At 46.6% G+C, this 27,715-nt stretch overlaps 1 protein-coding gene across 1 annotated transcript in view; it reads left to right on the top strand.

Annotated features, from left to right (window-relative positions):
• Nucleotides 1-27,715, top strand: part of Csmd1 (CUB and Sushi multiple domains 1) — a 1,140,625-nt gene that overhangs the window by 754,322 nt on the left and 358,588 nt on the right. Inside the window, exons 8-9 of the mRNA XM_010620376.3 lie at nucleotides 5,033-5,157; nucleotides 13,215-13,336. Coding sequence (XP_010618678.1) covers nucleotides 5,033-5,157; nucleotides 13,215-13,336 — 247 coding nt within the window. The remainder of the gene's footprint in view (nucleotides 1-5,032; nucleotides 5,158-13,214; nucleotides 13,337-27,715) is intronic.

Below are 27,715 nucleotides of genomic sequence, written 5' to 3' on the forward strand. Positions count from 1 at the left end.
AGGAGATGTGATCAAAGTATTCAGTGATTGCTTAGATTAAACTTATTATTGTGAAAGACACATTGCTATTAAACCCCATCAAAACATTTTCCTCACTTGGAATACACTTCTCCATGGTTCTTACCACTTTCTGAGGCAGTTCTGGAAGTCGTCTTCCCTGGCTGTCTTCACAGGGTATGAACAAATATACAGGCATTGCTGCTGCCCAGGGCCATTGGATGGAAAGGCAGGTGTGTGAAGGGTCATGGTGTATCCTCGCCCACTTTATTCACAAATTAAGCGCTGCACACTCCTGGCTTTTTCCCCAGCACAAAAATGACCAGGACGGTGAATGCACTGAGTCAATTCAGGACACCAAGGCAGCCAGGACAGAGTGATTAGACCCTCAGGAGAGAGGACGCCAGAGCTGCTCCAGAAAGTGGCAAAGATGGTAGGACAAGTGTCTTTGGAGTGCGGCGAAGGAGCCTGAAGGGATTCATGGCCACTTGTCTTTTATTGTGATAAACACTTTTTAAACATTTGAACATCCACTGTAGTTTTGGAGCCCACTTCAAAGCCACTGTGTAGAAAACCATAATAGAAATGGTTCAGTTTAGCACTGTGCATGTTTAGAGATACTCCATTACTCAAGGGAGAACTTTTGTGCAAAGTTAAGCCCATGGTGATGAATATGGTGTCTCTAAAGGACAAGCGCTGAGTGAGGGTGTCAGACATGCTGTGGATGGAAGTGAACTTGCATTTCTCTCTATTGTATTCTATTTAAAAGACCAAACTATGCTGCTTTCACTGTTTAACTTAAATTTTGCCCCTTGAGTATTTATTATCATCCCATACTATGTCTTGAGGTGACACTAATCACCTCTCTGTTTATTCTTAAAATTCCCAACAATTTGTAAGTGTCTAGATTATGGCATAATTAAGGTGATCTAAATGTATTTTCCAATGAATAGCTTTTTTTTTTCTATGACTATTTCCAAGAAACCAAATTAGGTAGTCATTGCGTTCTTGAGTATGTATTATCTCAAACAGTAATCAGAATCAGTGAAAGCTTGGCTGGCTCTATTCTGAAGTGAAGAGCACACATGATTTTCAGATTGGACTGATGCATGCCCTGTATAGAACCAGAGCAAATACTTGGGTCAAAAAGTTAGACGCTGTGTTGTCCTCCACTTCAGCCCCAACTGGAGCAGGCACTGCAAGGAGACTGTGCTTTGGCTGTGCTGTCAGGATGCAGTTTCCCCGTGGCTCCACTCTCTAGCCTGCAACTGAGTTGAGAGGTCACTAGTGTTGGCAGTTTCACTGCTTTAAAATTAGAGATGCTTGAATAATCACCAAAGGCTCTTTCCCGCCATCCAAGAGAAGGGGCCAGTGCAGGGGTTGAGGAAAGCCACCAATGATCCTGCGACCCTCGCCCATCAGGAGTGTGAGTGAGATCCATCTCAGCTGAGAGGCACAGGTTCTGAAGGACAGGAAGAGGCCGTCTGAATGGAGCATCTGCTCTTGAATTCAAATTGTAAAGTAACAAAATCAGAAGTAACATATTTGTTAGGATATAGCAAAGTACTTACAGTCCATGAGCAAAAATTGCAGAGAACAGTCAGGATTCTAAAAATATATTCCTGTAAAAGATACATGGGCCACGAATCCCATCAGATGCTTTCCTTCCATGAAATCACACTCATCCCATCTCTGTTGACACTGTCTGAAGCAGTTCTGGAGTCCTCCTTCATGAGTGTCTTTAGCTGCTCTGCCTTGGCTGCCTTGATGTCCTAAATCCTGCAGTCATTTTGAATTTGGGGAAATCCAGAAGTTTCATGGTGCCAGGTCCAGTGGATAAGGTGGACTAGGGTGGAGTATTGTGGGTGCTTCTAGGAGCTGCCTTTCTACTGTATGACCCATGGCAACAGGACCTAAAGACACTCGGAGAGAGGACTCCTGCTTCAGAGTGTGGCCAGGATGATGGAGTAAGTGTGCTGGCAGTTGCGGAGGGTATCCTAGTGGGGAGGATCACTAGTGGCAGCATGTCTCTGAGTATAATAAAATATTTTAAAAAGTAAACATTCACCATATATATTGATCACTACTCCTAAGATGAGAATACCCTTCACAGAACAAGCTATCCATTTTCCCTGATGTACAGTGGTAGACATAGTCCACTGAAATCTAAGACGTATGAAGTTTGTGTATTGTTCCTTTCTTTCCTTTATTCCTATATATTGTATGTTCATCTCTTATGTGGCAATATTGTATTCTTTCAAACATGTGTGGACCTGATTTATTCAAGCATAGTCCTACTAAATTCATCTGAAACAGTACTTTTTCGATATTATTTTGGAGGATAACTCTGTACTTCCAGAAATGATATCGATTAGTCGCAGCGTTAATAGTCTCTCTTTTGAAAATGATGAGAATTGGATACATCACATAGGTCCGTGCTTTGAAAGATGTACGTAGGCACTGTAGCAAGGTTCAATCTCATCTGTTGCCTTACCTGCTCCTGGCGTTTGTAGTGTGAGGAGAATATCTGAACTCTGTGTCGCAGCATTCGGGAAGGAGGGTATCTGATGCACCATGGTCGCTGTGCTGTACTGAGGTCTCCTGAGCTCACTGCTCAAACTGGAACTCGGCGTCCTATTTTTCCCAGTCTTCCTCCCCACTCCAGCCACTGATAATCACCATTCTACTCCACTTGTCTTAGTTCTGTTTGTAAAGATGCTACAACTAAGTGAGATCGTGCAGTGCAAGTCTCCCTGTTCATTGGCTTATGACATTTAACACAATCTCCTCCTCGGGGTTCATCCATGCTGTTGAAAATTATAGGATTTTCCTTTATTTCTTAATGCTGAATGGTGTTTTATTTTATGTGCATGCTTCCTTTTCTGCGTCCATTTATGCCGTGGTGGATGTGTGGCTTTATTCTATATTTTGTCTATTATTTGTGCTGCTGTAAGGAACTGGGAACGCAGGTGCACCCTGATACGCTGCTCTCCTTGCCTGTGAATATGCCATATTGGGATGCTGAAACACATGGTAGCTCTGTATTTTACTTTTTAAGCCTCCATACTATTTCCATAATGGCTGTACTAATTTATATCTCCACCAACAATGCCCAAGAGTTCCCTTGTCTCCACATCTTTGCCAACCCCATATGTTTTTTTCTTTTCAAAGTAGCTATCCTAGGATGTGTGATGCTATGGTTTCTAGTCCCTGATGTTTATTAGCAGCGAGGTCCTTGTTATGTACCCGTTGTCTGTTTCTATGTCTTCTTTTCAGAAATGTCTACTTAGGCCCTTTGCTCATTTCTAAAGAGGATTACTTGCACATTTCCTTTTGAGTTAATTGGGACTCTGGTATAGTTTGGATACTAACTTCTTGTCAGATACAAGGATCACAAATGTTTCTCCCACCCTGCAGGCTTTCTCTTCATTCTGTTGACTTGTCCTTAACTTTGCTTAAGATTCTGAGACTAAGGCAATCTCATTGGTCTATTTTTGCTCTCCTGGCCTGAGCATTTGGAGCTTTGGGTTCATGATTGCTTTTACTGAAACAAATGCAGTTCGCTGGGAGCCCTCACAGGCACACTGGGTGTGGGAGAGGTGCTAGCGAGAGGGTGGAGGTCCTGTTGGAGCAGAGAATATGCGGATATCAGAGCTGCTTTCAAACCCATATTCTTAATTTGCCTCAGTTTTTCAATGTGGTCCAGGGGTTTAAACACAGATCAATGATAAAGGAATATGTAAAGCTATGTCTACAAATTAAAACTGTCTCAAATAATGGCAGTGACTGATAATGCAACTGAGAATTAGGTTTGTGTTTTGGGGTTTGTGCTTTTTCCTGAAGAGTACATGTTTTGTACCTCTACTCAAGATTTTCTCAAAATTATTTTCATGTAACTCGAGTTGCTCATGGATCCTGTTGAAAAGTGGGCTTCCTAGACATGTACATCTGGGCAGTTGGTCTTGCTCTACACTCTCTTACATAGGCAAATAAACTAGCTGAGAAGATCTTCAGAAAGGTTTCAGTTTTGTTGACCCTGCTTGGGTGACTTTTCATACTTCCCGGAGCCTCCAAGAAGAGCGAGTGTCGCTGGTGTGGGGGCCGCTGCCGCCACAGCCCAGGAGAAGCCCCTCCCTGGTGCTGCGTAGCAGGAATGGCAGCTTCTGTCTGTTCTCCTCTGCTCTCCGATCCACTGTTCTCTCAGTACATCTACTTGGAGATCTTCATATTCTGGCTGCCCCCAGAGACTCCTCCCCAGCCCCTGGCCATTGTCTGACAGAAACACAAGCAGAGTTCCTTCTGGTAGGAACAGGCTTCTCACAGAGTGACATATCACTGCCGTCCCCTCGGCGCCAGCCGTGAGCGCGGCTTGGCAGGAGCACGGGTGTGTGGGCCTGGCAGTGTCCTCACTCGGCTGCACACACCTGCCCCACACGTACTCCAGTGTTAATGGTTACAACCTTGAAGCTTCGTGTTTGCAAATCAGCTCTGGAGACGGGCAGTTCTCCACCCAATGCTAGGCCAGACAGATTGCCATTCTGTGAAACAAATGACTCTTTTCCTATTACATGTATTTCAGAATTATGTCTCCGGCCTGCTTTCGAATTTGATAAATGTTTATGACAGGACCATCCATCCTTACTGAGGCATTTCCTTCACTGGGACCTTTTCAGTCTCTGCTTTTGAAAGCTATTTATTCAAAGGGCTTCATGACCAGCTTTGCTTTCTCTTACTGGCCCCCAGTTCTTTTGCACACAGTGGCCCCTGTAAGCTGCAGTTCTCAGTGAGGCTACCCTGTGCTGTCTCCTCGGTTTCCGAGATGCCAAGTCCCGGTTGTGTGTTTGCTTGGCTGATAGAAGAGGCTGAGCTGCTCCAGGGCAGCCTCTCCCTTCCCCAGCCTCGCCCAGCCTCTCCCTGTCCCTGCAGCACACCTGGGGATGTCTTATCTGAGGACACCATGGAAGCCCCTCTGTCGTCCCTTTGCTAGCAGGACTTCTATGAGTAATTCCGATTACTTTGTTTCTTTGCTGCTTAGGGTCGGTGCCAGTGTGCAGTTTTCCTGCGAAGACAACTACGTGCTCCAGGGTTCCAAGGCCCTCACATGTCAGCGGGTGACGGAGACGCTTGCAGCATGGAGTGACCACAGGCCCATCTGCCGTGGTAAGGCGCCTGCTCACTGTGGCCCGGCCCCTCCCTCGGGGTGGGCATCTTTTCCTGAACATTCAGTGAGGTTTCAAAGCTAAGCACCGTGTGCAGATAGAGAAGAACTTGGCCATAAGGGTGTGGTTGGAAAAGAGATGTTTTCTCCAGACGTGTTAGGAGGTGAACGCCTCCCGCGGCACCAGCGTTCTCACGTTTCCACAGACACAGCAAACTGCACAGCTCACACAGCCCCGTCCAGTGTCCCTGTGTCCCTCATTCTGTACACACGGATGCACAGCCAGGTCTTTTGGAGAGTTGTATGTGCCTGCCTGTGAGTCTGAAAACTCTCTCATTTCATTTATAGAGAGACTGAATTCTTGGGATTTCTTTTTATGGGTGATGAAGGATTTTCTTAGCATGACCCTCAACTGTCCTTTTACGGAGAACTGTTTTAAGTCATCCCTGACATCACTGGTGGAGCAAAATCTTTGTCACCATGATGGCCATCTTCAAAGAAAACAAACAAAATCGAAGTATTAATCCACACATTACATTAATTCTACCAGAATTTTACAAATCCTACTGAAAACAGCAGACAATTGTTTTGGCTACTTCCATGTGGGAAATATTAATAAATTTAAGAAAACACTAGGGCTTGGTTTTGGCAATGCATAAGAAAATTTGTGAAAGACTAGTATTTTCAAGGAGAAAAAGAAACACTAAGGTATAGTTTCACACCATGGTAAAGTTTACTAAGGTAAAGTTTAACCCCATGATCCTTTCCAGTGGCTTTTTTAGTACAAATAGTTGTAAGATGGGTGGTGTAAGTTACAGTCTGTGAAATGGAATGGTTTTCGGCACTTTTCCCAACTCCAAATATATGGAAATTCATTGTGCTCCAGCAAGCGAGCCTCTCCTCCCACACGCATTACAACAGTGCCTTCTCGATCTGGAGTGGTGCGAGGTGCACCTGACCACCAGCGCTCTCCCTGAGGGACCAGAGAGCACCCCGCTTCTCTCCTGACAGGAGCCCAGCCCTGCCCTCAGCCCGCTCTCCCGTCAGCTCCCAGCAGGCACTGGGCCCCTGAGCTGGGCAGAGCACCCACACGAGGGCAGGAGAAGGGGCTCCAGCCCACCCCTGCCCTCTAAAGGCAGCAGGTCGCCTCTCCTCTCTGGCCACAGGGACATCAGAGGGTGACACCCTCTAGTCTGGCAGTGACCTCTGGTCTGTGGGGAAGCTGTGAGCTCAAGTCCCCTTTCTGGAAAGACTCTTCCTGAGAGGAACTTTCGACCTCTGACCATTCTGAGGCCCTCAGAGAGCTGGGTGTCTCGCTCAGCCTTCCTCAGCATTGCAGCCTGGGGACCGTGCCCCAGGGTCAGCCACTCTGGCCTCGCTGAGATGGGAGAAACTGCAAGATCATTTAGTTCTGGTTGTTTTTCATTTAATGACTCCTTCCTCCATTTCACTCTCCTCCTCTGCTCTCCTCTCCTCTCCTCTCTCTCTCTTCTTCCTAGCCTCCTCCTCTTCCTCCTTGTTCTTCCTCTCTCTACTCTGTCCCTATTTCTTTCTATCTACCTACCTACTTATCTTGCTCTCATTTTTTTATCTCTCTCATTTCTAAATGCCAGCACGGGGCTTAGACACCTCCTCAGCTCTGTCTCACTCCCTGAGGGCTGCTTCCTCCACCCCTGGTCTGGCCTGGCCCCTCGTCCCAGTCCTGCCCAGGGCTGGTCCCGATAAATCACTGGCTGCTTCCCATGAGGCCAAACACAGGCCTCTTGCAGCTGTAAAATGCTTAACCTTGGCTTTGAAAAACAGCAAGAAACAAATTGTATTTCAGAAGCATATTTTGTTTAAACCAAACATTTGAAATATTGTCATTTACGTGGACTGCCGGTGTAAGAATTCCCGTGAGTGCTCCACGTTCTTCCCTTTTCTCTTCCTCTCCCTCCTCTCATTATTGCTCTTTTTCTTTCTCCTCACCCTGCCCCACTGAGGATGGAGCCCAGGGCCTCACCCTGACCCGAACTCATGCTCAGCCCTTATTCATGTCCTTACTTACATTTGAGACAGAGTTGAAAAGTTGCTTCCCTTGTAAACCTCCTGCCTCAGCCTCCCTGTGCACCACCACAGCTGGCTGCCCTTTGGCATGGGAATCCAAAGTGTGCATCCCACTGAGAGCGGGCACCTGAAGAGCACCTGCCTCTGGGAACTCCAGCCCAGCGGTGGCCTGGCTTCCTCCTTAGTGTGGAGCCCTCAGCACCTGAGCACTGTGCAGGGGGACAGCAGCTCCAAGAGCGGTGCCCTACACTGGCGGCCCCTCACAGGAGCAGACAGGCTCCCAGCATCCGGATCACTTCAGGGGCCACAGTGATGTGACCCCAGCACCACCAGTGGCCCAGTGTCGTCCACTAGGGAAGACTCAGAAGAGGCTTTGGCCAGCAGAGCTTTTCCTGGCAGCTGCTTCCTGAGGAGATAACACGGGTACCTGCAGGCGCAGGACAGTGGACACCACGGAGTCTGATGCTGTAAGCTCTGCTGAAGGCCCTTTATCTGGCTCTCGGCAGGCTCCAAGCAGCAAGTTCCTTTTCGGAGTGCCTTCTCCATAAGGAGACACGCCGCGGGAGCCCTGTTCACATCCCTCCTCCTGGGTCCCAGAGGTGGGGCCATGCTGCTCCTCCGAAGGGCTCAGATCCACTGCTGCAGCCAGGCCTGCTGCCCAGGGTCCCTCCAAGGCCACAAGACCCAGCCTTCCCCACCCAAGGGCCGGGGAGGAAGCCGGAACCCTTGGGGTGACTGCGCAGCCCTCCTGCCTGAAGCTGCACAGCCAGTCAGGGCTTCCGTCAACAGATGAGCCTCCAGGCCGAGACATCACCTTTCTTCTTGTTAGCACCAGACGAATGTTGCCGTAGCTCGGTAATTACATGAGTGATTTCATCCGAAATGATGCTTACTTCATTTAGGAATATGAACACAGCTATTATGACTCTTCCTAGAGTAAAAACATATGAGCTGTTTAAAAGTGCGTGAATCTCTTTAACCGGCAGCAGAGATTCAAAATCACCAGCCAAGAAGAACACAGAGTGTGTCTTTCTGTGTGTTAAGAGCGTGGAAGTGGGAGATTCACCAGAGTTTGGCAGAGAGCAATGGTGAGAATTCTCCCTGGTGCTAATGTGCTTCCTTCCACTGGGCGCCGGTCCTTCCGGTTGCCCTCCCACGGAAAGGGTACAGGAGTGAAGGGAAGTATTGCTTGCAGCTGTCACCATACTTACAGAAGAGCTCATCGGAGCCAGCAAGGGTCACAGAGTCCAGTAATTATTACTTTAGAACTCTAGGTTAGGTTGGGAAAGAATCACCTACCCTTCACTTACTAACTTGTCATGGGCTGAGAACCGTTAAAGCCTTGTAATTTCTAAACCTGTTTGCATGCCGGAATGATCTTTAAAATAGTAAAGAAGAGATTATTGGCATCTGAAAGATGATTCATTCCACTAGATTACAGGTCCAGTGTCAAATGATTCCCAAATCATGGCTTCTGTGCTGATTATTCGACTAAGTAGCTACTATTTGGAAGTTGGAAGAAACACACACAAGCCGAGCATAGTGGTGCATGCCTGTAATCTCATCACTATGATAAACTGAGGCAAGAGGGGCTCAAGTTCAAGAGCAGCCTGGGAAACTTAGTGACTTAGCTGTATTGTCTCTCAGATTAAAAACTGAATCTTGGGACTGGGAGTGGAGCTCACTGTGAAGGTCCTGTATTCAGTTCCCGGTACTGCAAACCACACACACATGCACATACACACGATTATTAACATACACACAATTATTAATTTTGAATTCTAGTAACTTTCGAAGAATATTCATTATTGTATCCAGATTCTTGTACTTTATTCTTTTTATCTTTAGGGTCACTTAGGAATAAATATTTTTCCTCCATATTAATTGTTACTGTTACTGGCAGTAATAAATTTTCTTTTTAAATTTTTTTTAATGATGTAAAGTTTTACTCACTATGTAGTTGAGACTGTCCTAGAACTCACTAGGTAGCCCAGGCTGGTCTTGAACTCACAGGGATCCTTCTCTCTCAGCCTCCTGAGTGATGGGATTATAGGCATTTGCCACCACACCCGGCCAATAATAAATTTTCACACAATACATTACGCATTATATTATTAATTTACTTGAAATAAACCTTCACATGAGTCCAGATAGATATCCTATTAATTTAAGTTCACATGATGAAGATATTCCTGTCCTTTACTAACCTGAATAACTAAATGGTTCCTAGAACAAAAGCAATTTCCTGGAACTGAACATAAATAAACAAATAATCTGTTCACATTAAATGAGATAAATCATGTGAAATAAATGTATTTTTCACTTAATACATATTCATTAATTAAATGGAGAAATGACATATGTTGGCATTGAAAACTGATTTATCATCTCCCTGTCCACTTTATCCTTTAATGTATTATATTTTCAACTTAACATTTTGTGAGTTCTAGCTTTAGTTGAAAATGTATAGATTTAAGAGAAATTTGAGTTTAGAAGCTTAGAACTCTGTCCAAAGAGTGACATCCATTATACATTAGGTCATGGTTCTTAATCCAAGGACACTTACTACACATGTAAGTGGACACCACTCCCAGTAGGTGAGCCGCCCTATTTCAGGGCCAGGGCTGCGGCAGGAGTGGAAAGAGACACTCAGTTACAGTGTGGACATGCACATCTGCTGTCCAGCGATGGGTGCAGGAAGAGCTGGAGCGGAGACTTCCTTGGTTCTGGTACACTGTGAATACTTGTGCTGCTTAATAGAATGTTCTTGTGATGCTTTGGAGACCTGTTTAGCACAGGAGCAACTGTAAGGGAAGAATTTTCCCTCATCCAAGGGCACCAAATGGTCCCGTGTCTATGAGAGCAGGGCTCTCCTCTGTGCCCCTCCCTGAGGGAGACACAGCCCACTCAGCGTGGAGGCTGACACTGGCCGAGTCCGTGTGCAGGGAGAGGGGCCTCATGTGGCTCAGAGGCAGATGAGGATGGAGATGAGATAGACAGGAAAAGGGCAGCCAAGCTGGGCTGTTCAGCTGCTCCTTAAGAAGGAGAATCAGAGGGAAGTGGGTGCAGGAGGATCATGTGAGATAAGGTGGCCACACCTACCCCAAAGGCACAGCAGACATTTATTAAGGAAACTATCGATGTCAGGAATTGTTCCTGATGTCACATGATAAAAATGAGCAAAACAGACCAAAACCACTGCCCTGAATATGTCCACTGATTTCATTTCAGGTAGTTGATAGCTTGCTTAAAAATGCATGTTAAAAAAAAAGTAAAACTATCTTGTTACTTCCTTGATGCAAGGAAAGCACTCTATGGATTTAGTTGACAGGTGGTTGTAGAGATGACTCCGAAGGGCCAGCTCGGGCCTTGCCCTGTGTGAGGCCCAGTGCCGAGAGAGCATGGAGACTGGAGACGTGCTGCTCTTCTAGGCTATTTCACACTCAGTGGCTTGATCACAGAAGCAATCACTATGGGTCATGGTCCCGCAGCAGTGGGTGAGATAAATTTTATGAAATTTCGGGACCCATTTTAATAAGTCAAGTTGGGATCTCAGCTTCAAAGCCTGCTGCTGGGACAGGGAGGAATAGGGTCTCACTGTGGGAGACAGCTGGGCCGCTGAGGGGTGCACAGGTGGCAGGGGCTTGGGGCACCTGGGGTCCCCTTGCACATTCTTCAGATGTGATTTCACAGAGTTTGAAATATTTAAAATAGCAGTGTGGTTAAATACACTCATCATTTAAGCAAGAAATATATCTTAGGTAACACTAAATTATGTTTTGAACAGCTCTTAATCAGAAAATATGGAAAGCTGTTTAAAAGTAACAGAAAGTCATTGTAATGTAAATTGTGCTGGTAATAACAGTCTAAGATACGGTGGACCCTTGATTTACAAATTCAATTCATTCTCCAGGGCTGGTTGTAACTCAAGTTGGTCAACTGAAGGCTGAGGCTCCTCTACACAGCCTTCAAAGCCTTTCTCCTATACACAGGCAGATCTCAGTGTCCTTAGAGAGATGCTGGTCCAGGGTTTCTCAGTAAGCCCCACACAGGAAAAGATGTTGTCATGTTGCTTCCAGAGCTCTTTATGGGTTAGATCTGTGTCTGAGACCATCTGGAAGCACAAGCAGCCAGTATCTGGGATGTAACTCAAGCTTTTGCCATAAGTTAAAACTAAAATTCCAGTTATAACTCAGATTACTCGTGTGTTAGGCTGGTTGTAACTTGAGGGTCCACTATAATCCAATATTGCTGACCTCAGTGTGCTGCAGGTAGATTTCACATGTGAAGCTCCTGATCCTCTCTGAGCACAAACTCCTAAGGCAGACCAGTTAGCCAGTGAAGACCTGTGTACAGGGAGGGTCCATGTCAGGACCCAACTCGCTCAGACAACCTTTGGAAAGAAAAATAATCTTTTCTCCATCTTCACTTAAAAATGTGGCTCACTTGGAGCACAAATGCGAGTATTTTAAAACACATTTATTAACGTGTAGTATTCTAAATTTTTAGTTGCATGTTTCTAGAGTAAATGCTAAGCAACTGGGTAGTCATCTGTGGTGATAGCATCTCAGTTTTTTATGATCCAGACAATAAAGAACATATCTGTTGTAGAGGTTGTACAAGTGGGGAGAAGGAAATGCTGAGAAGTTAGGAGCCTTATAGGAAAGATGAAACTGCAGCTTAGTAATTACAAGAAGATGTATTCCTAGAAATAGAGTCTCTCTCTCTGTGTATCTCCATGTCCATCCTTGGGAGAGTGTCTAGCTAAGTCACCAAATTGTCCAGGCTAAACTTGAACTTGTGATCCCCCTCCTCAGCCTTCCACAAGCCTGGGATTACAGGTGTGTTCTGTGGGGCCCAGCTATCATCTTATACCAGTGCATGTGGAGGAGATAAATGTATATGCCCAGAAACATCAGGAAAGGCGCTACTGAGTGACTGCTCCTGACTCCCACAGAAAGTCCACCATTCAGAAGTCCAGGCCTGCCAGAGGGACAGCTGCATCTCCTAGAGCAGTACTGACCCAAAGCCATTGCTCGACCAGGGGCCGGACATGGCAGGATCATCACGCATCAGCCAGACTGGCCCATGTAATGAGGGTGCCTGGGACGATGAGGCATAGCTTTTCCCTACTCCTTCTTGGGGAATTTCTTTCTTTTGCTATTTTAAACCTAGCTTAAATTGGTGTTATTATGACTGGACTCTGGGCTGACATTAGATTTTCAAAGTTTCCCTTTTGATTTGAAAAAGACAAGTTTTTAGAAAAAGAGATCAACTGAAGTCTTTATATCCCAAGTGGCGTCATTTCTGCACCGGTGTCATTCTACGCTCCACTGGGCCATTCATTTCAGCTGGAAGAAGCAGAACACAATATTCCTCTTTTGCTTTTTGAGCCACCATTTCTATTTTCTTTCTTTAAATTTCCAGCAATAATTTAGGTTTTATTTGCATGGTGCTAGAAAGAAATCTGTATGGATTTGTAGAATACAGTCTGATGTTTGCCAAAGGCTTTGGAGAACACCCCCCACCCCGTTCCACCACACTCTTCACACTGGAAGGGTGGCATGTGGGCTTGGGGCCACTTCTCCAGGTATATCTGTGCGCAGTGTGGCTGGGATAACCAGTGTGTGCTGCTCCTGTCTTATTGCATCCATGCTCAACCCAAAGTGCACACAGAATTCTGCACACAGCTCCATGCATAGGAAGGATGTTTTGATTTGTGTTTATTTTAAGTCAGAACAGGACTGATCTGACACTCATGTTATCTGTGGTGCTATCCAAGATTTCATCCTGTGAGTACTAACACCTCTCCAGACTTCCTCCTTAAAGCACTTCTAGATCACACCGAAGATTCCAAGCAATGGTCCCAAGGCTAAGCAAAATCCCCTGGCCAGCTTGAGTTCACAAGCCTCTGTCCATTGTGAGCATTCAAAGCTATGATGTGTTCAGGCTATAAGGCCTTCTCCCCTGGTAAAATGCTGCAGAAAGTAACACTGACTCTGTCTGCTTCCAGCAAGAACGTGTGGGTCCAACCTGCGTGGGCCCAGCGGCATCATCACCTCCCCTAACTACCCGGTTCAGTATGAGGACAACGCACACTGCGTGTGGGTGATCACCACCACTGACCCCGACAAGGTAAGGCCCTGGCTCCCACCTCTGGGTGCTGCCTCCCTGCTTCCCAGTCAACTGTTGAACCACACAGCCCGGCAGATGTCTGTCCCATCTGGATTAAAAGGGTCCAGCCGCGGTACCCTTCACACACCCACACCCCTTGTAAAGCAGCCCGACGTGTAGACATGGTGGATATCCTAAGTGTAGGGCATCATTCTGGGTCTGGAGAGGAAGTACGTGGCTTCTTCCGGTCTCTGATGTGTCTTCCTCCTGACCTATTCTGGCCTCTGGCATATCTGCTCCATCAGCCCTAAGCCCCGCCTCTTCCGGCCTCCCTGGGAACGCGCTCCTTCTGCGCTGTCAAGAACCCCCGGGCCATCTGTACAGCCACCAGCGCTAGAACCGCACCTGTGCGTCTAGACGCAAGCTAAGCCCCGCCCGGTGTTTCTAAGTCACCTGCTTGTGTTTGCTACCATAATCTATGTGCTTTCCTACAAGTAAACAACTTTCCGCCCTTCCCAAACCCCTCATCTTAAATGCATTAAGTTGATTATATGTTCCCCGTGTGGTGAGAGGAAAGGAAACCATATTATTTCTCCATATGTTTTGCACACATATTTTGTAATTATGTTATTGCATCTTAAATCACAGGCCAGAAAAACATAATCATAATTGTGTTTCTTTTGCTACAAAATGACTTGCTTTAGTTGAGTTTAAATCCACTATATATAGATGCCTACCAGTGGAACAAGGGAAGTAGTAGGCATAGGCAAAACACCTTTATATTGATTTCATTTTTTTAAAAAAATGGACAGGAAATCATTCTGAATATGAATTTCAAATCAGCTAAATAAGCTAAAATGAGCAATATTAAATGATGTATGGGTAATAGTGTTAAATTTACCAGCCCCACACCCCTTACTGGTTCTGCAATGTCGTGGTAGGACAGGGCTCTGTCAGAAGCACTTGCCTCTCTGTTTCTGGGTCCCACTGCACATCCACCAATGCCTCACAGGTTTCTCCTGAACCTGCCAGGTGCCGCCTCAAAGCAGAAACTTTCTGATTTATATCCAGTGAAGTTTACACCAGATGCCTTTGGGTTTTGTTTGCTTTTCCGAGTTCCAATGTCTGAGCTATTATTTATGTGTAAATGCCAGCTTTAATAAACAGAAATGGGTAAACATCCAGGCAGTTGTGGGCTTTTCTCAGGAGCACGGAGGAATTCCGGGCTAGCATCTCTCTAAGAAAGGCCCCAGGGTCCATTACCATCCTCTCAGTACCCCAGGTCTTGTGCTCCAGTTTTCAATATCTGGGTCTCGGTATCTCAGGTCCTTTCAGCACCCCATGGCCAGCTTTTCCTAGGGTACCAGCTCTCCCATGCAAACCATGCGGACTCCTGTGCTCCAGTCCGTCCCTTATTCACATTTTCTCACGAGGTCCCCTGATTTCAGGGCCCTATTCCCATGTCTTTGGACGCCATCTTTCCATCTTGCAGCCCTGAGAATCTGAGCAAGTCAGCAAAGTTCCCAAGCCTCAGACTCCTCGTGTATTGTAGAGACAGCGAGAACGTTTTCCTTTGAGGGTGACTAATTAATAAAACTAATTAATATGTGTGCCTAAGTGGGGGCAATAGCATCATCTGACTTAGAACTAGAAGTGTTAACACGAATAGGCACAACATAAGAAATTGACAATTTGATAACAATTTACCATCGCATTTATTCATCTACCAAAATGAAGAGGACTTCAGAATGCAGCGTAGTCCTGGGGGTTAGATAGAGAAAGCTTCAAGAGGGAGCACTGAAGCAGTTGGGCTTTTTGAGGGGTGTGGCAGATGTTGCATTGAACTAACACCAAATATGGAATATCCACTACCAGGGGCATCCAAATTTAAAACGTGTTTATGCCATGGGTTAGACTTGCTATGGAGCCCGGTGTACGTCACTGGGTACCTGTAGGTTGCTGAATGAGTTACTTTTGCTGTTAGAATAAACAGAGGGAATAGGCTAATGTCTATCTGAGGCATTTCCAATTCACAGCCTATGAGCAACTTACGTCCCCAGACAGCCAGTAATGTGTCCCCAAGGATGTTATCTTCCTAGCACTGTTCTGTGACCTTTAGCACACACTGAGTAGGGGACAAAGGTGTGTATGCAATTGGTGAGTAAAATGCAAGGATTGGCAATGCACATAATAATCCACGCTACACACACAAGTGTGTCTGGAAGATGAGTGTTCATTGTTACAAAGCAGGGATGGGCATTTTCTAATTTAATTATTAAACTGGGCTTGCTGTGATATTTCATGAAGTAATTTAACAACTTATGTAGTTTTGTTGCTTTTATACATTATTTATATATTTTATAAAGACCGAAGGTAATTCCTCTTTATTCAGTATGACCCAGACTAGCCAAAAGGTTGGACACTGAGGTGTAGATGTTCCATGAAAGTTACATGTGTATATTGCAAAGAAAGGAGATGCAGGTGGAGATGCCAGGAGCGTGGAAAGAGACCCAGGAGAGGCGCAGTAGCAGGGAGATGGGCAAGGAAGATGAGCCCGTGGTGATTCTTCACAACTCTGGGGAGTTCCCGGCAGGAAGGAGCAAGCCCGGCCATGTGATACCCTCAGTGGGATTTCTCTCTGTCCCTTTCTGTGTGCAGGGTCATGAGCCTGTGAAGGAGGCTCTGATTTAGGGACCTGGGGGAAGATGAGCAGGAACCCTGCCGGCCTTTCCCGTGGAGATGGAATGTGGAGGCCGAGTTTGGTGCCTGACTCTGGTGCAGCGTGGCACCTGGTGTGGAGTGGGCAGCATGCAGCAGTGGGGAGAAGCCATCCCAGACACCTGCCCGCTGCCGCAGCGGAGAACCTGCCCCAGCTGAGCACTGGGTGTGAAGGGCAAGCAGACGAGACGCCCCCTGCTGGTCAGCATCGTCTCTCAGGGATGCTCTGCCCTGCTGGCCTCTCTGGCAGGGATGTGGGCAGCGGGAGAGATGAGGAAGCTGTGAGGTCACCTTCCTAGCATCGCTCCAGCCCCCCAGAGATCCGGTCTCCTTGCACTTTCACTAACAGTTCCGCATTGGCCTCTGTCGAGGTTTGGAAGGGTGGGTGGGTGAATTAGTTCACTCTCCCTACTTTAAACCAGGAGAAGGACCCCGAGAAGCATTTTTCAATGGGGAGTTGTGAGTTTGGCTTTAGGTGTAATGAAAGTGTTTCCCCAACCACGTGCACAAGTGGGTGTGACTCATGAGTGAGTTGGGAACTCACAGGTGTGAGATGTGACTGCAGAGGTGAATTAGGAACTCCCCAGTGCCAGCGAGTGTAACCAAAGATGTGCACTGGGAACTCAAGAGTGTTTTGCGAGCTGAGGAACTCAGGAATAAGAATGGGGCCATGCAGGGAAGCCGAGCAGAGTCAAGGCAAGCGATGCTAGTGGTATTATCACCTTCCAAGGTCACATGGAGGATGTCCTCAGGAGAATGGCCTTGCAGTAAGTGCCATTAGTTTTAGAAGCTGCTACCATGAAGAGCCATCTCCATGAAGTTTCAGTGGAGAAGATAGGGCCTCCAAGTTAAATCTTCAGGTAATGGCAGGAGCACCTTTCTAATACTTCCAGAACTCACCTGATCCAGATTACATCCACAGAGAGGCTTTGTGTGATTCACTGAGACATGCATGTGTGTGTGGGCTTCTCTTTCTTTCCTGTACAAACCAGAATCACTAAAAGTGCTCATCCAAAGGAAGCCTGGAGATCAGATTGTTTCGCCCCTCACCAGGCAGAGAGGAAACCCAGGTCCTGCAGAGCTGAACTCCAGTGTCCCCTTGCTCCTGCTGAGTTTCTGGCTTCCTGAAAGAAGAGTGATTTCCTTTCAAAGCTCTCTTTTCTATTATAACCTGGATGAGCACCACAAGGGAATGAGATAATAGGTTATTCACTGTGCAGGCAGGAGGATTCTGGAAGTCAAATGTTTTAGAGCCGATTAAAAGCCAAACATGGGGAGAACATTTGCTGTGTAACAGAGTGCAGCACTGGAAGTTGCAGTTCCACTCCGCAGCTCAGCGATGGTCTTGACCTTTCTGGCACTCACGTTCTCTCTGGCTTGGGGTTCTCTCAGGGGTGGCATCTGTCCTCACAAGGCAGGACTGCTGCACTCCGCAGGTTTTAGTCACAGGAAGACTCAGGGTCAGTGCAGGTAGGAGGCACGGTTTACCTAGGCTGCACACGGTTCCAGGATTTGCTTAACTGGCTTCCATCATGTCCTCTTGAGTCTAAGTTTTTCACCCCCTAAGGTAGCATGAGGAGAAAACTTTCTGGGACTCAGAGAGAAGGGCAATAGCTTCTGGGCTTCCTAATGTGCCACTCACAGACAAACAAAATACCATGACAATGGCTTTCAGTGGGCACTGGATTCACCTTCTGTTCATGCCGTACGTCAGAGCTTTTGATCTACCTCTCACCAGACCCCAGGGGCTAGCAGCAGCAAATACCTTAGACTCCTGTTCTTTGGCTTCTGCAATTTGATTTTTAAACTTGTCCAAACTGTAAAAAGGCAAGTAACGGACTTGGGTGGGTGGGTTTATCCTTGTTTTGAAAGATTAGCTTTTCTCTGCTGTCTTTGTGGTACTTTTACGTAGAGTATTATAAAGATGGTTAACTCTGAAACACTCCATAATTAACAAGTTAAATTTCAGGGATTTCACATTATATTACTTCAGAAAAGTCTTTGTCCTAAATTCATTCTGTGGAAATGTTCAGAGAGGTGCAGAATATTCCAGTTAATGTACTCACACACCAACACACTCAGAAAACCACTTAGACACCTGAAGGCATCTCAATTAAGTAGAATTACCATCCAAATTAAGCACCAGTCATTGCCATTAAGTATAATTAGCTTAATTTGATTCCTTGGGAGACATCACAAATAAGCAGGTTCTGTGACACAGTGCAGGGCTTGGAAGTGGGTTAGAACCAAGTGCAGAAGGAAGGAAAGGACAGGAACACATGCTTCTGCTTGTAAATGTTGATGGAGAATTCTGGAAAGGAGATTTTGTGCATCTCACTGCATATGTTTGAGCCAGTTCCTTCCCTTTACAAAAACAAGAAAAGGAAACTAAGATATTTTCCCAGTGCCAATTAGTGAGCCCTTCTTATCTTCTGCTAGTTTTGAAACATTAGCCTCTCTTGCTGCCATGTCCTCTTTGCTGGGTGCAACTCTGGGTTCACTGCTGTATAACTGGGTGCCTGGAGTCCATTTCTGCCAAGTGCTTATGTAAAATTGATCAGAGAAAATAATCAATGGAGGAAGTCAGAGTCTCTTTTAGGAGTGTGCCTAACACACAATATTTGTAATGTCAAGTAGGGAGGAAACCAGAAATTCTTTATTTAACAAAAGCCCAAAGCCATTAGGAGAACCTACTGTGGGGCATGTTCTGCTCTCTTTAAATAATCACTGGAGATTTTGTTCAATAGTCAATCAAATTTACAGCAATCTCTATCAGAACTCTTCCTACCATACTATCATCACAGCCGATAAAATTAATATAGTGAAACAACATTTATAAACAGAGTTGTCAACATGATCAGTAGACTGGCTTTGGCAGATAAAACTCTTGATAGGACCATGATTAGCTCCTTTAGAAGTGAAGATACAATACTGAAATGTAGGTTATAAGAAGTAAAAGAAAATAGACTCCAAGTTCATTCACAGGGTCTTCATCAAAAAGACTAAATGTATTGTTGAAGACCGGTGCTGCACTGAATTCTTTTATGAATGTGTTATGTTTATATCTAAAATGAATCCCAAAGCCTCATGCACTAACGTGTGGGGCTTCTATGAGGTACTAGATCACGGTGTGTGACACTTGCCAGTGGATTACAGCCTGGAGAGAGGCAGAGGGTCGCTATGGTTGTGGCTGGAAGGGTGTCTGACCTTCCCCTTCCTTACTCCTGTGTCTGCTTTCTGCCTTTGCCATCATGGACTGTTTCTCCTCTGTCATGAAAACTGCCATGCTACCCTGGCTTGGGGCCAACCAACTACAGACTAAAACTTGTACAGACTGTGAGCCCAGTAAACCTCTCCTCCTTTAACTTGTGGGTGTCTGGTATGTTGTACCAGCAATGAGGAAGAGATTCAGACAGCATCCGCACGTATCTGTGCGGGCGTGCACACATGCGTGTGTATATCTACAGATGCATGTGTGAGCGCTGGACTGAGGGACGGTGGGAGTCAAGTTCAGGACACCCTGGCCCAACCCTCAAGTGCTTTGGGGCTATGTAGTCTTCTGCACTCTGGGCTGCTACATTTTTAAATTGAACCAACCACTGATGAAAAGTAACTTTTGAAAAATGCATCTATAAACATAAATAGACCTTTTTCTTGTCATTATTTGTTGAACACAGTGCCAAAATTTTCAGCATTTGTGCTGTTTTATTGTGAGCGATCTACAAATACTCTGTGATTTCAGATAAGGCACATGAGCAGGGGTCTTGGGTGCTGAAATGTATCTCCCAGAGAGCTGCCTGTATATCGAAAATCTGCTTTCTGGTGAAATAATTTTAGCATCTTATTTTAATTAAAATTTTGGATGTAGTATTTTATTGGTACTAAACATTCACAAAACTCTTAGAGGACATGAGCAGTCAAAATATTGCTATTTTTCACTTGTTTTTTCTTTGTTCTTTTTCTTCCATATTTACTGAGGTTTGACAGACAAGTAAAACAGTGTATTTCAAGTGCGATCCACAATGGAATGCTGTATCAGTCTTGAAACGGGAAATTCTGGGACTGGGGATTTAGCTCAGTGGTTCCAGCTCCTGTCTCGCAAGCGTAAGGGCTCGAATTCCATCCCTGGTACAGATTTAAAAAAAGAGAAACAAAAGGAAATTTTGATATTTGCCAACCATATATATGAATCTGGAGGACAGCATGAAAATGAGATAAAATATTTAAACCTTTGTTTAAGGAAGTAAATGCTTAACACTTCTAAAAGTGGTTTTGTTAGCAAATGCATAGCACCATTACAGAACCCGTATCCTTCACAGTCACGTCCTGGGCATTTTCACAGCACTTTCACAGAGGGGAAACGTAGCCAGTTTGCAGCAGGGTGAGCAGACAGGCTCAGAAACCTGAGTGTCCCTCAGCCCCGGCTCCTACTGTCACCTGCAAGTCTGAGCCCTAGGCTTCCCCTGGGGACACAGCCCTGAGCTGCCACGGCCAGGGGAGGAGGAGGACATGAGGAACCTCTGCAGAAGGCAATGGGTCTCCTCACTCGGGAGAGAGCAGGGCAGGCTTGCTCCTGAGCTGGGCCAGCAGGGCGATGTTCAGGGTCAGGGTTAGCATCAGGGTTGGGGTCATAGGAAGACAAAAGGCAGAGGCAGGGCATTCCAGTGCTAAGATCAGGAAGGACTTTCAGGAGCAGAGGGAGAGGATAGCCAGAGCGCTGGAACTCTTACCTGGAAAGTGGCCTGAGAATGGCTGAGGAATCAAAGTCAAGTTTCAGCTGAGGCTGCACCACCCATTACAGTTTTTCCGGTTGATTGTCAAGTCCTTGTCGTGCAAGGGAGGCCAGCTGGTTGGAGACGTCTGAAACGGGGTACTCGGAGGCCTCACAGTGCGGTGTGGGGCTCGGGTTTGCACACTGGACCTTGGGCTGGGGTTAGGCATTATACTCCCTTATCCCCAGTGTCAGGCCCTTTCCTGCTGTGTTGATAGTGTCTGCCTTCAGGGTTGCTGTGAGGAGCAAAACCTCAGTCGAAAGCACCTAGAACATGGTCTGCTAAACACTAAACTCTCCCCTCCTCTTTTCTCTTCTTCCCGCAATCCTCCGCTCCTCCTGCTCCTCCTCTTTCGCTCTGTCCTTCTCCGTCCGTCTTTCTTCTTCTGCCCTCCTCTTTTACTTCTTCTTCCTAGCAGTTGGGATTCAGAAGAGGTCCGTTGGCTCACCCTGAACGGCATTTGAAGAGCTGAGACGTTACAAATGGTGTCTCAGGGCAGACCAGGGAGGAAAGGTATGAACAGGTGACGTGAGCAGAGGTGCAAACTAGAAAGGCCTCGCGGTACTTCCGGAAGATGACATGGGCAGCAACACGTATGGAGAGAAGCAAACCCGGATTAGGGCTTGTCCCGGGATAAGGAGTCTGTGGCAGCCACTTGCATATTTACACTACGTCTTTCAAGTCTTAATAACTAAAGTGAGATCGATGGCAATGCTTTAAATTGAATGATTCCAAGAATATACAACTGTTCTTAGAGGCTTAGCACCTACAGAAGAAAGGTGAAGACGGTTTTGTTCGTTTCAAAGTGAGGAGGAGTAGGACGATGTGTGCGTTTCTGGTCTGGATGTGATTTGTCCCCCCAGAGCTGGAAGCTGGGCCCCCAGTGGGGCCACCAAACTCAGTGTGGGGCCCTTGAGGAGCCACCTGGGGTGGGGTCCTGATCTCCACAGGGCGATGCTGTCCCGGGCGTGGCTGAGAGCAACCCAGCCCTCCCCGCCCTGGCTTCCTCTCAGGCCTCTGCTCTCTTGATGTCCCTGCCAGTCTGTCCGCTGCCTTGAGGTGCTACAGTGCGGGGTCTGCGCAGGGCGGAGCCCAAGCTGGTGCCAGACCCTAGGCTGGGCTGGGAGAGCAAGGGGCTCCGTCCCGGGTGCCGCGCCTGCCCGGGGAGTGGTCAGCCCCGCTCAGAGACTGGCTGCGGCTGTGCTGCTCCCAACAAGGGAGGGGAGCGCACACGGTTCGTTTTACAGGTCTCAGAACCGTCAGCTTTTCTTCGGTGTTTAATATTTTACAGTCATTGTATGCAGACATACACATCATTATCTCAAAATGTTTTTCGATTTAAATGCTTTTTAAAAATATTTAAACCTAGGAGTGATTGCACTAGTGGGAAACACAAATAGCACAAACCACGCTCTCTCAGATTGCGGAGCCCACGTCTCTGCTTGCGTGGGGTCCACAGCAGAAGGGAGCCGGCGAGCGTGAACCAAGCTCCCGACTCAGCAAATGTTAAAATGTCTCAGGACAGCAGAATGACCAAAGTGGAAAGTTCGTGCTATGTTTGATATATTTAAAAAATGAAGAGAAACGGAAGCCACACTGTCCCTCCTGGCAGAGGTGGCCATGGCCCTCCACACACATCCAGCGGTCAAGTCTGAGCGGAGTGAAATCACATTCCGTGGCATCACATGGAATCTGCTCTTTTTTGTTACTTAACAACCTGTTTCCAACATATTTCCATGCTAATAAAATTCATAATGCTTAAGAGAATAAGTATTTAGATGAATAAATCCATTATAGTTTTCAACAAATCACTCACAGATTGACAAATATGACCTTACATATTTTTATTAGTAGTGACAATAGTGTCTTAACTTTCTTGTGGATGAGTTTTCTTCCCCAAGTAGGAGTTTTGTCTTCACATTTTTTGATGAATTTCAAAATGCAATTTTACTGAGTTCAAGAATAAACAAAGTAGGAGGAAGGTACCTGCAGTAAGGAAATTTTTATTTTGTTGTTAAATTAGCTTGCCTTTTGTATCACTGTGGCAGTTGTCTGAATTTAAACTGGACTGGGGTGTGCGCACATGTGTGTGTGTGTGTTCACATGTGTGTGTGTGCATGCGCAACCTCTGTCCACCCTGCTTGAGAGGAGGATGAGGGAGGAAGGGATCCCCGTACTTAGCAGTTATGGTCTTGCCCTCTGTACCCTCCAGACCCCTTTCGACAGGCCTGATGCAAACCTGTAATTCTAAATGATCCTAACACCTCACCTTCCAGCATTCCGAACTTGCTTTATGTTCACAGAAGCATTTTCCCTCTGTGGCTCAATTCCTTCTTCCCCTCATCCCCCTGTCTTTCTGCCAAACGTTTATGAAATTTCACTCAGCTTGCACAGTGCTCCACGAGGCAAGGGAAGAAGATGGGTGGATAAGTTGCCCACGTAGTAGGGAGGGACGCCTCGCACCCAGACCACATGAGGATGTCATGGCGTCTTGTCAGAGGCACTAGTTTACCTTCCCAGGGAGTGGCTGGCCACTCCACGGTGTATGTTATTAAGGCACTGAGAGGTCAGTGCTTCCCAGGGCCCACCGTAGTGGTCCTTGGATTTGGATTCAAAACCCAACACAGCATATGAAATGGGAAAGTCAGCCCCAGCCAGGGAAAGCGATCACGTTTGTGTGGTAAACTGCTTAAGTGTAAAAGTTTAATACACTTTTGGTAGTCTCTCTCTCTCTCTCTCTCTCTCTCTCTCTCTCTCTCTCTCTCTGTGTCTGGATGTGTGGTTTTGTTTAGTCCTTTCTAATGGAAACACAGGTAATATAAGCATCATTCTGCAGTTCTTTGCTTATTTTTTTTTGCTCAGGGCTCCTGCATTGAGCTATGAGCTACAACCCCAGCCTGTTTGTTGATTCCTTAATTTGGTACATGGTCTTGCTAAGTCACTCAGTTCTCCCAGCTGAAATAAAATAGTCAGCGGTCTTCCCCTCTCAGTCCCCCAGAGTGTGTAACACCAGGGAGGGGCAGCTGCCTGGATCCGAGGCCTGTGCGGCCATGCCCCAAGCTTCTGCAGGACTCTCCCTCTGAGCTATCAGGACGTCTCAAGTCTCCAGCGGCCAGCAGGACGAGGCAATTAGCAGCTGCCTTGGGTTTCAGCACTCACGGGTGTTCCCCACCTCCTGTGCTGTCCTTCCAGCCCACTGCAGAATGTTTGGGAATCTCTTGTATCTTAAGGGACATTGTCACAATTCAGAAAACCCTTATGACTGCCCAACAATCTCTCTTTAAAAACACCCGTAAGAATTTTAGTACATCTCACTTATTTTAAAATGGGATGGGAGATCTAATTATTCCAAACTTAAAAACATGCAAAAGAAGATTACAAGCTGTATTTTATTATCAGATTTCAAAGACCAGATTTGAGATCAAATTTCAAAATGTGTACATTAATATATTTCTCTATTTTAACTGGGACATAATAATTACACACATTTATTGGGTGCACTGTGATATCTCCATACATGTATGTAATACACAATATTCAAATCAAGCTAATTAGCATATTGATGACCCCAAACATGCAGCCTGTCTTTGTGGTGAGAACATGCAGACTGCAAATGCAAAACAAATTTTGTGTCTTTCTTTTTTTTTTTTTTGGTACTGGGGATTGAACTTGGGTCCTTGCGCTTGCAAGGCAGGCCACCTAACCACTGAGCTAAATCCCCAGCCCCAAATTTTGGGTCTTTAAGTAAAAACTAGGCTGGGTCCTTTTTCTTGTTTTGCTGAACAAATACTACCTTCTTATAAGGCTGAGGTGAGCACTCGTGCATCTCATTTCTGCCTCTTTCTCCAGAGTTTACCTGGCAGCTGTCCCATGCTCATAGTGAGCACAGAGCTCCTGCCCTTGTTGGGTTACAGAATAGCTTGTGGCGTTTCCCTCTGTCTCAAACCAAGGCCGATGATAGGCGTTTCAGGATTTTCTTCACGTGGTTCTGTGAAAACTGTGTAGGATTTCACGTAATCTTCACATGTTCCTGTGTGAATGGGCCTCTCATAATGTGCATCATTTTTGTAGCACTGGCTGATGGCTTTTGACCATAGCACCTTGCAGTGAGAAACATGGTTATATCAGGAGTCCTCCTGCTCTCTCCATTTAGAAAGGAAGCTTTACGTCTCATGAGGCCAAGTTGACAAGCACTATCTGCATGGATGCTAGCAAGGGTTCTCTGAGGAGATTTGGTTCCCAGAGAGGAAACACGCTGTTCGGTGCAAGATGGTCTGGGCTTACCTAAAGCATCTCTGAATACCACAGAAATCTGACTGCTGCTTCTACTTGAATTTCACTGCCATTTATAGTTAGGGAGAACTTTTGACAGACTGAACTTGGTGGAGAAAGTTCCTTCTGGGGCTCTAGATCTCCTCACTGCCCTGTGGCAGACGGGCCTATACCTTGTGAGTCGCAGTGCACTGGGGGCGGATCTGCCCCGGTGCCCATGTGGCCTCTTAACCTGGGGTCCTCTGCCTGCTCCCCCTGATTCCGTAGGCCGCGTTATTAAGTGTGTGCATTTGCTGCTTGACTTTGCCTCTGTTGGTCAATAAATTCTGCTTTTGGAGCCTATTCACAGAACATGAGGTTTTACCCAGGGAGGGCTGCAGCCTATTTGAGATTCCAGCCACCCCTAGAACAGTGAGCACAGCGATGTTCTGTGGCTGTGAGGCTGTTTTACCCCACCCACTGGGCTTGCTGTGAGGCAGTGATGGAGGATGGGACGCTGTGCTTCCCCTCAGCCGGCCATGTGCGGCCCATGCCTGGGGCGCCTCCTCTGTCTCACCCCTCATTCAGCAGTGGCCCTGTGGGACCCTCGGGCCTGGCTCCCTGCACATGACACCAGTGCCAGGAATATCTGCCAGAGAGCATCAGACCACTGTGCAGGCAGGCGCTAGAAATATAAAAGCTTCGCCAAACCACTCTCGAGCAGATCTGTTCTGTCCACATATGGCAACTTATACAAGATTTCCTTGTAGTGTTTTATTGCAAAATGTGGATTATTTTTTTCTTTCAGCACCAGGAACTGAGCCCCGGGTCTTGACACTGAGCTTTATCCTGACCTTTTTTATTTTTATTTGGAGTCAGGGTCTCCCTGACTTACTAAGTTGCCCAGGCTGGGTTCAAACCTGAGATCTTCCTGCTTCAGCCTCCCAGACTGCCAGGATTACAGGTGTGAGCAATGCCATTCACTGAGCTTTTTCCTTTTGTGAAGCAATTTGTGGCACATTATGGGAAGGCTGGGGTGTGATCAGGATAAACAGGAGCAACAGTAGCGCAGTGCCCACACCTGCCCCTGGCCCCAGCCTCAGGTGAGTGCAGAATGGACGCAGCCATGCGTGCAACCACGGACCCAGCCTCACGCATGCTGGCCGGGCATTGGCAGTGAGAGTTGGCCCCGGCAGGGCGACCCTCACAGGGATGCTCACTGCCTGTGCCACGTATCTCCCAGGACCCGGCCTGCCTCCGGCAGCTCCAGTGTGATGCCCCTTGGAGCTAGCCCAAGGGAGACTCGTTAGCATGCGGATAGCTGAGCACGGACGGAATCGCAGCAAGGGCTTCAGAAGGATGTGGGGGTGTCATTAACAGGACCTCCAGGGTAGCGGTTCTGGATGGAAGGTCCTGTGAGGCTCCTCTGGCCGTCGACCTCAGAGTGGCTTTATGGAGGAGAACTGGATGCGGGAAGCTCACTCATGTGCTCCAGCCGTAGAGCCGCGGTCTTCCCGGCGCAAAGCTGTTTGAGACTCTGGGACCATAGGTCAGAGCATCCCCATCCCAGCCCTGGAAGGTGAGGACTCTGCCCTCCGAGAGCTTCGAGTCTCCACCTGCGGGCAGCACATTCCCATCCATCTTCTGCCCCACGCTGAGAAGCGATGGAGAGCGGCCACAGGGGGGTTGCAGGAGCCTTTCCTGCAGCGAGGGTTTAGCACATGTTCTCCAAAGGGCAGGGCATGCTAGGGCATGCTCTTAGTCCTTGAGTCCAGCAGGGAGGTGGCTGTGAGTTAAAGGCCTGTGGCAGGGTCCCCGCAGGCCCAGCTTCCATCTGCAAGTTGGATTATAAACACTTACAGTAAGAATGTCTGTGCTGTAACCAGAAGAGCAGCTCACCAGCAGAGCTGCGGTCTAATGCATTTGACAGTGACTCCTTGAAATGATAAGTTAAGCCATAAATATAGTTTATCTTGGTCTAACATCCACTGCCTCTTTTCTCCCCACCACTCTTTTTTATCGGTATTAAGATTATTGGTACATTTTAGGTATAGGACCCACTCACATGCATCACTGGGACCTTGTACCTTCACATGATGCATCTTGGTTCCTACTCTTCCCCGTTCCCCATACCTTTCTCACCCCCCCCAACCCTCCCAGTTTCCATTTTTTCCTTTTCACATATTTTTTTTATTTTTCCTTCTTACCTTTCCCCTACCTCTCTCAGTTCCTCTACTCTTTTAGAATTTTCTTCCTATTACACAATATCAGTTATGCATTTGATCCTTATTTACACTTTTAGTTTTTCACAACAGAGAAACTATTTGTTATTTATACATGTGTGACTTATTAACTTCACTTAAGAGCATGGCCTCAATTTGCATCCACTTAGCTATTAATGTCTCTAGTTTCTCATTCTTTATGGCAAAGTAGTGCTCCATGTTATTAAAAAAAAACAATAGCACATCTTCTGTATCCAATCTCCACTTGGTGGGCAGTTGGGCTGTTTCAAAACTACAGCTATTACGGACCATGCCACTATAAACATGGGTGAGCATAATCACTGTGATATGATTCTTTTAATATTTTGGGGAAGACACCCAGCAAAGGAATAGCTCGGTCAAATGGAACCTGTAATCCTAGTTATTTGAGCTATCTC

This window comes from Fukomys damarensis, unplaced genomic scaffold (genome assembly GCF_012274545.1).
Source record: "Fukomys damarensis isolate Sample0158 unplaced genomic scaffold, DMR_v1.0_HiC HiC_scaffold_18, whole genome shotgun sequence".
Taxonomy (NCBI): domain Eukaryota; kingdom Metazoa; phylum Chordata; class Mammalia; order Rodentia; family Bathyergidae; genus Fukomys; species Fukomys damarensis.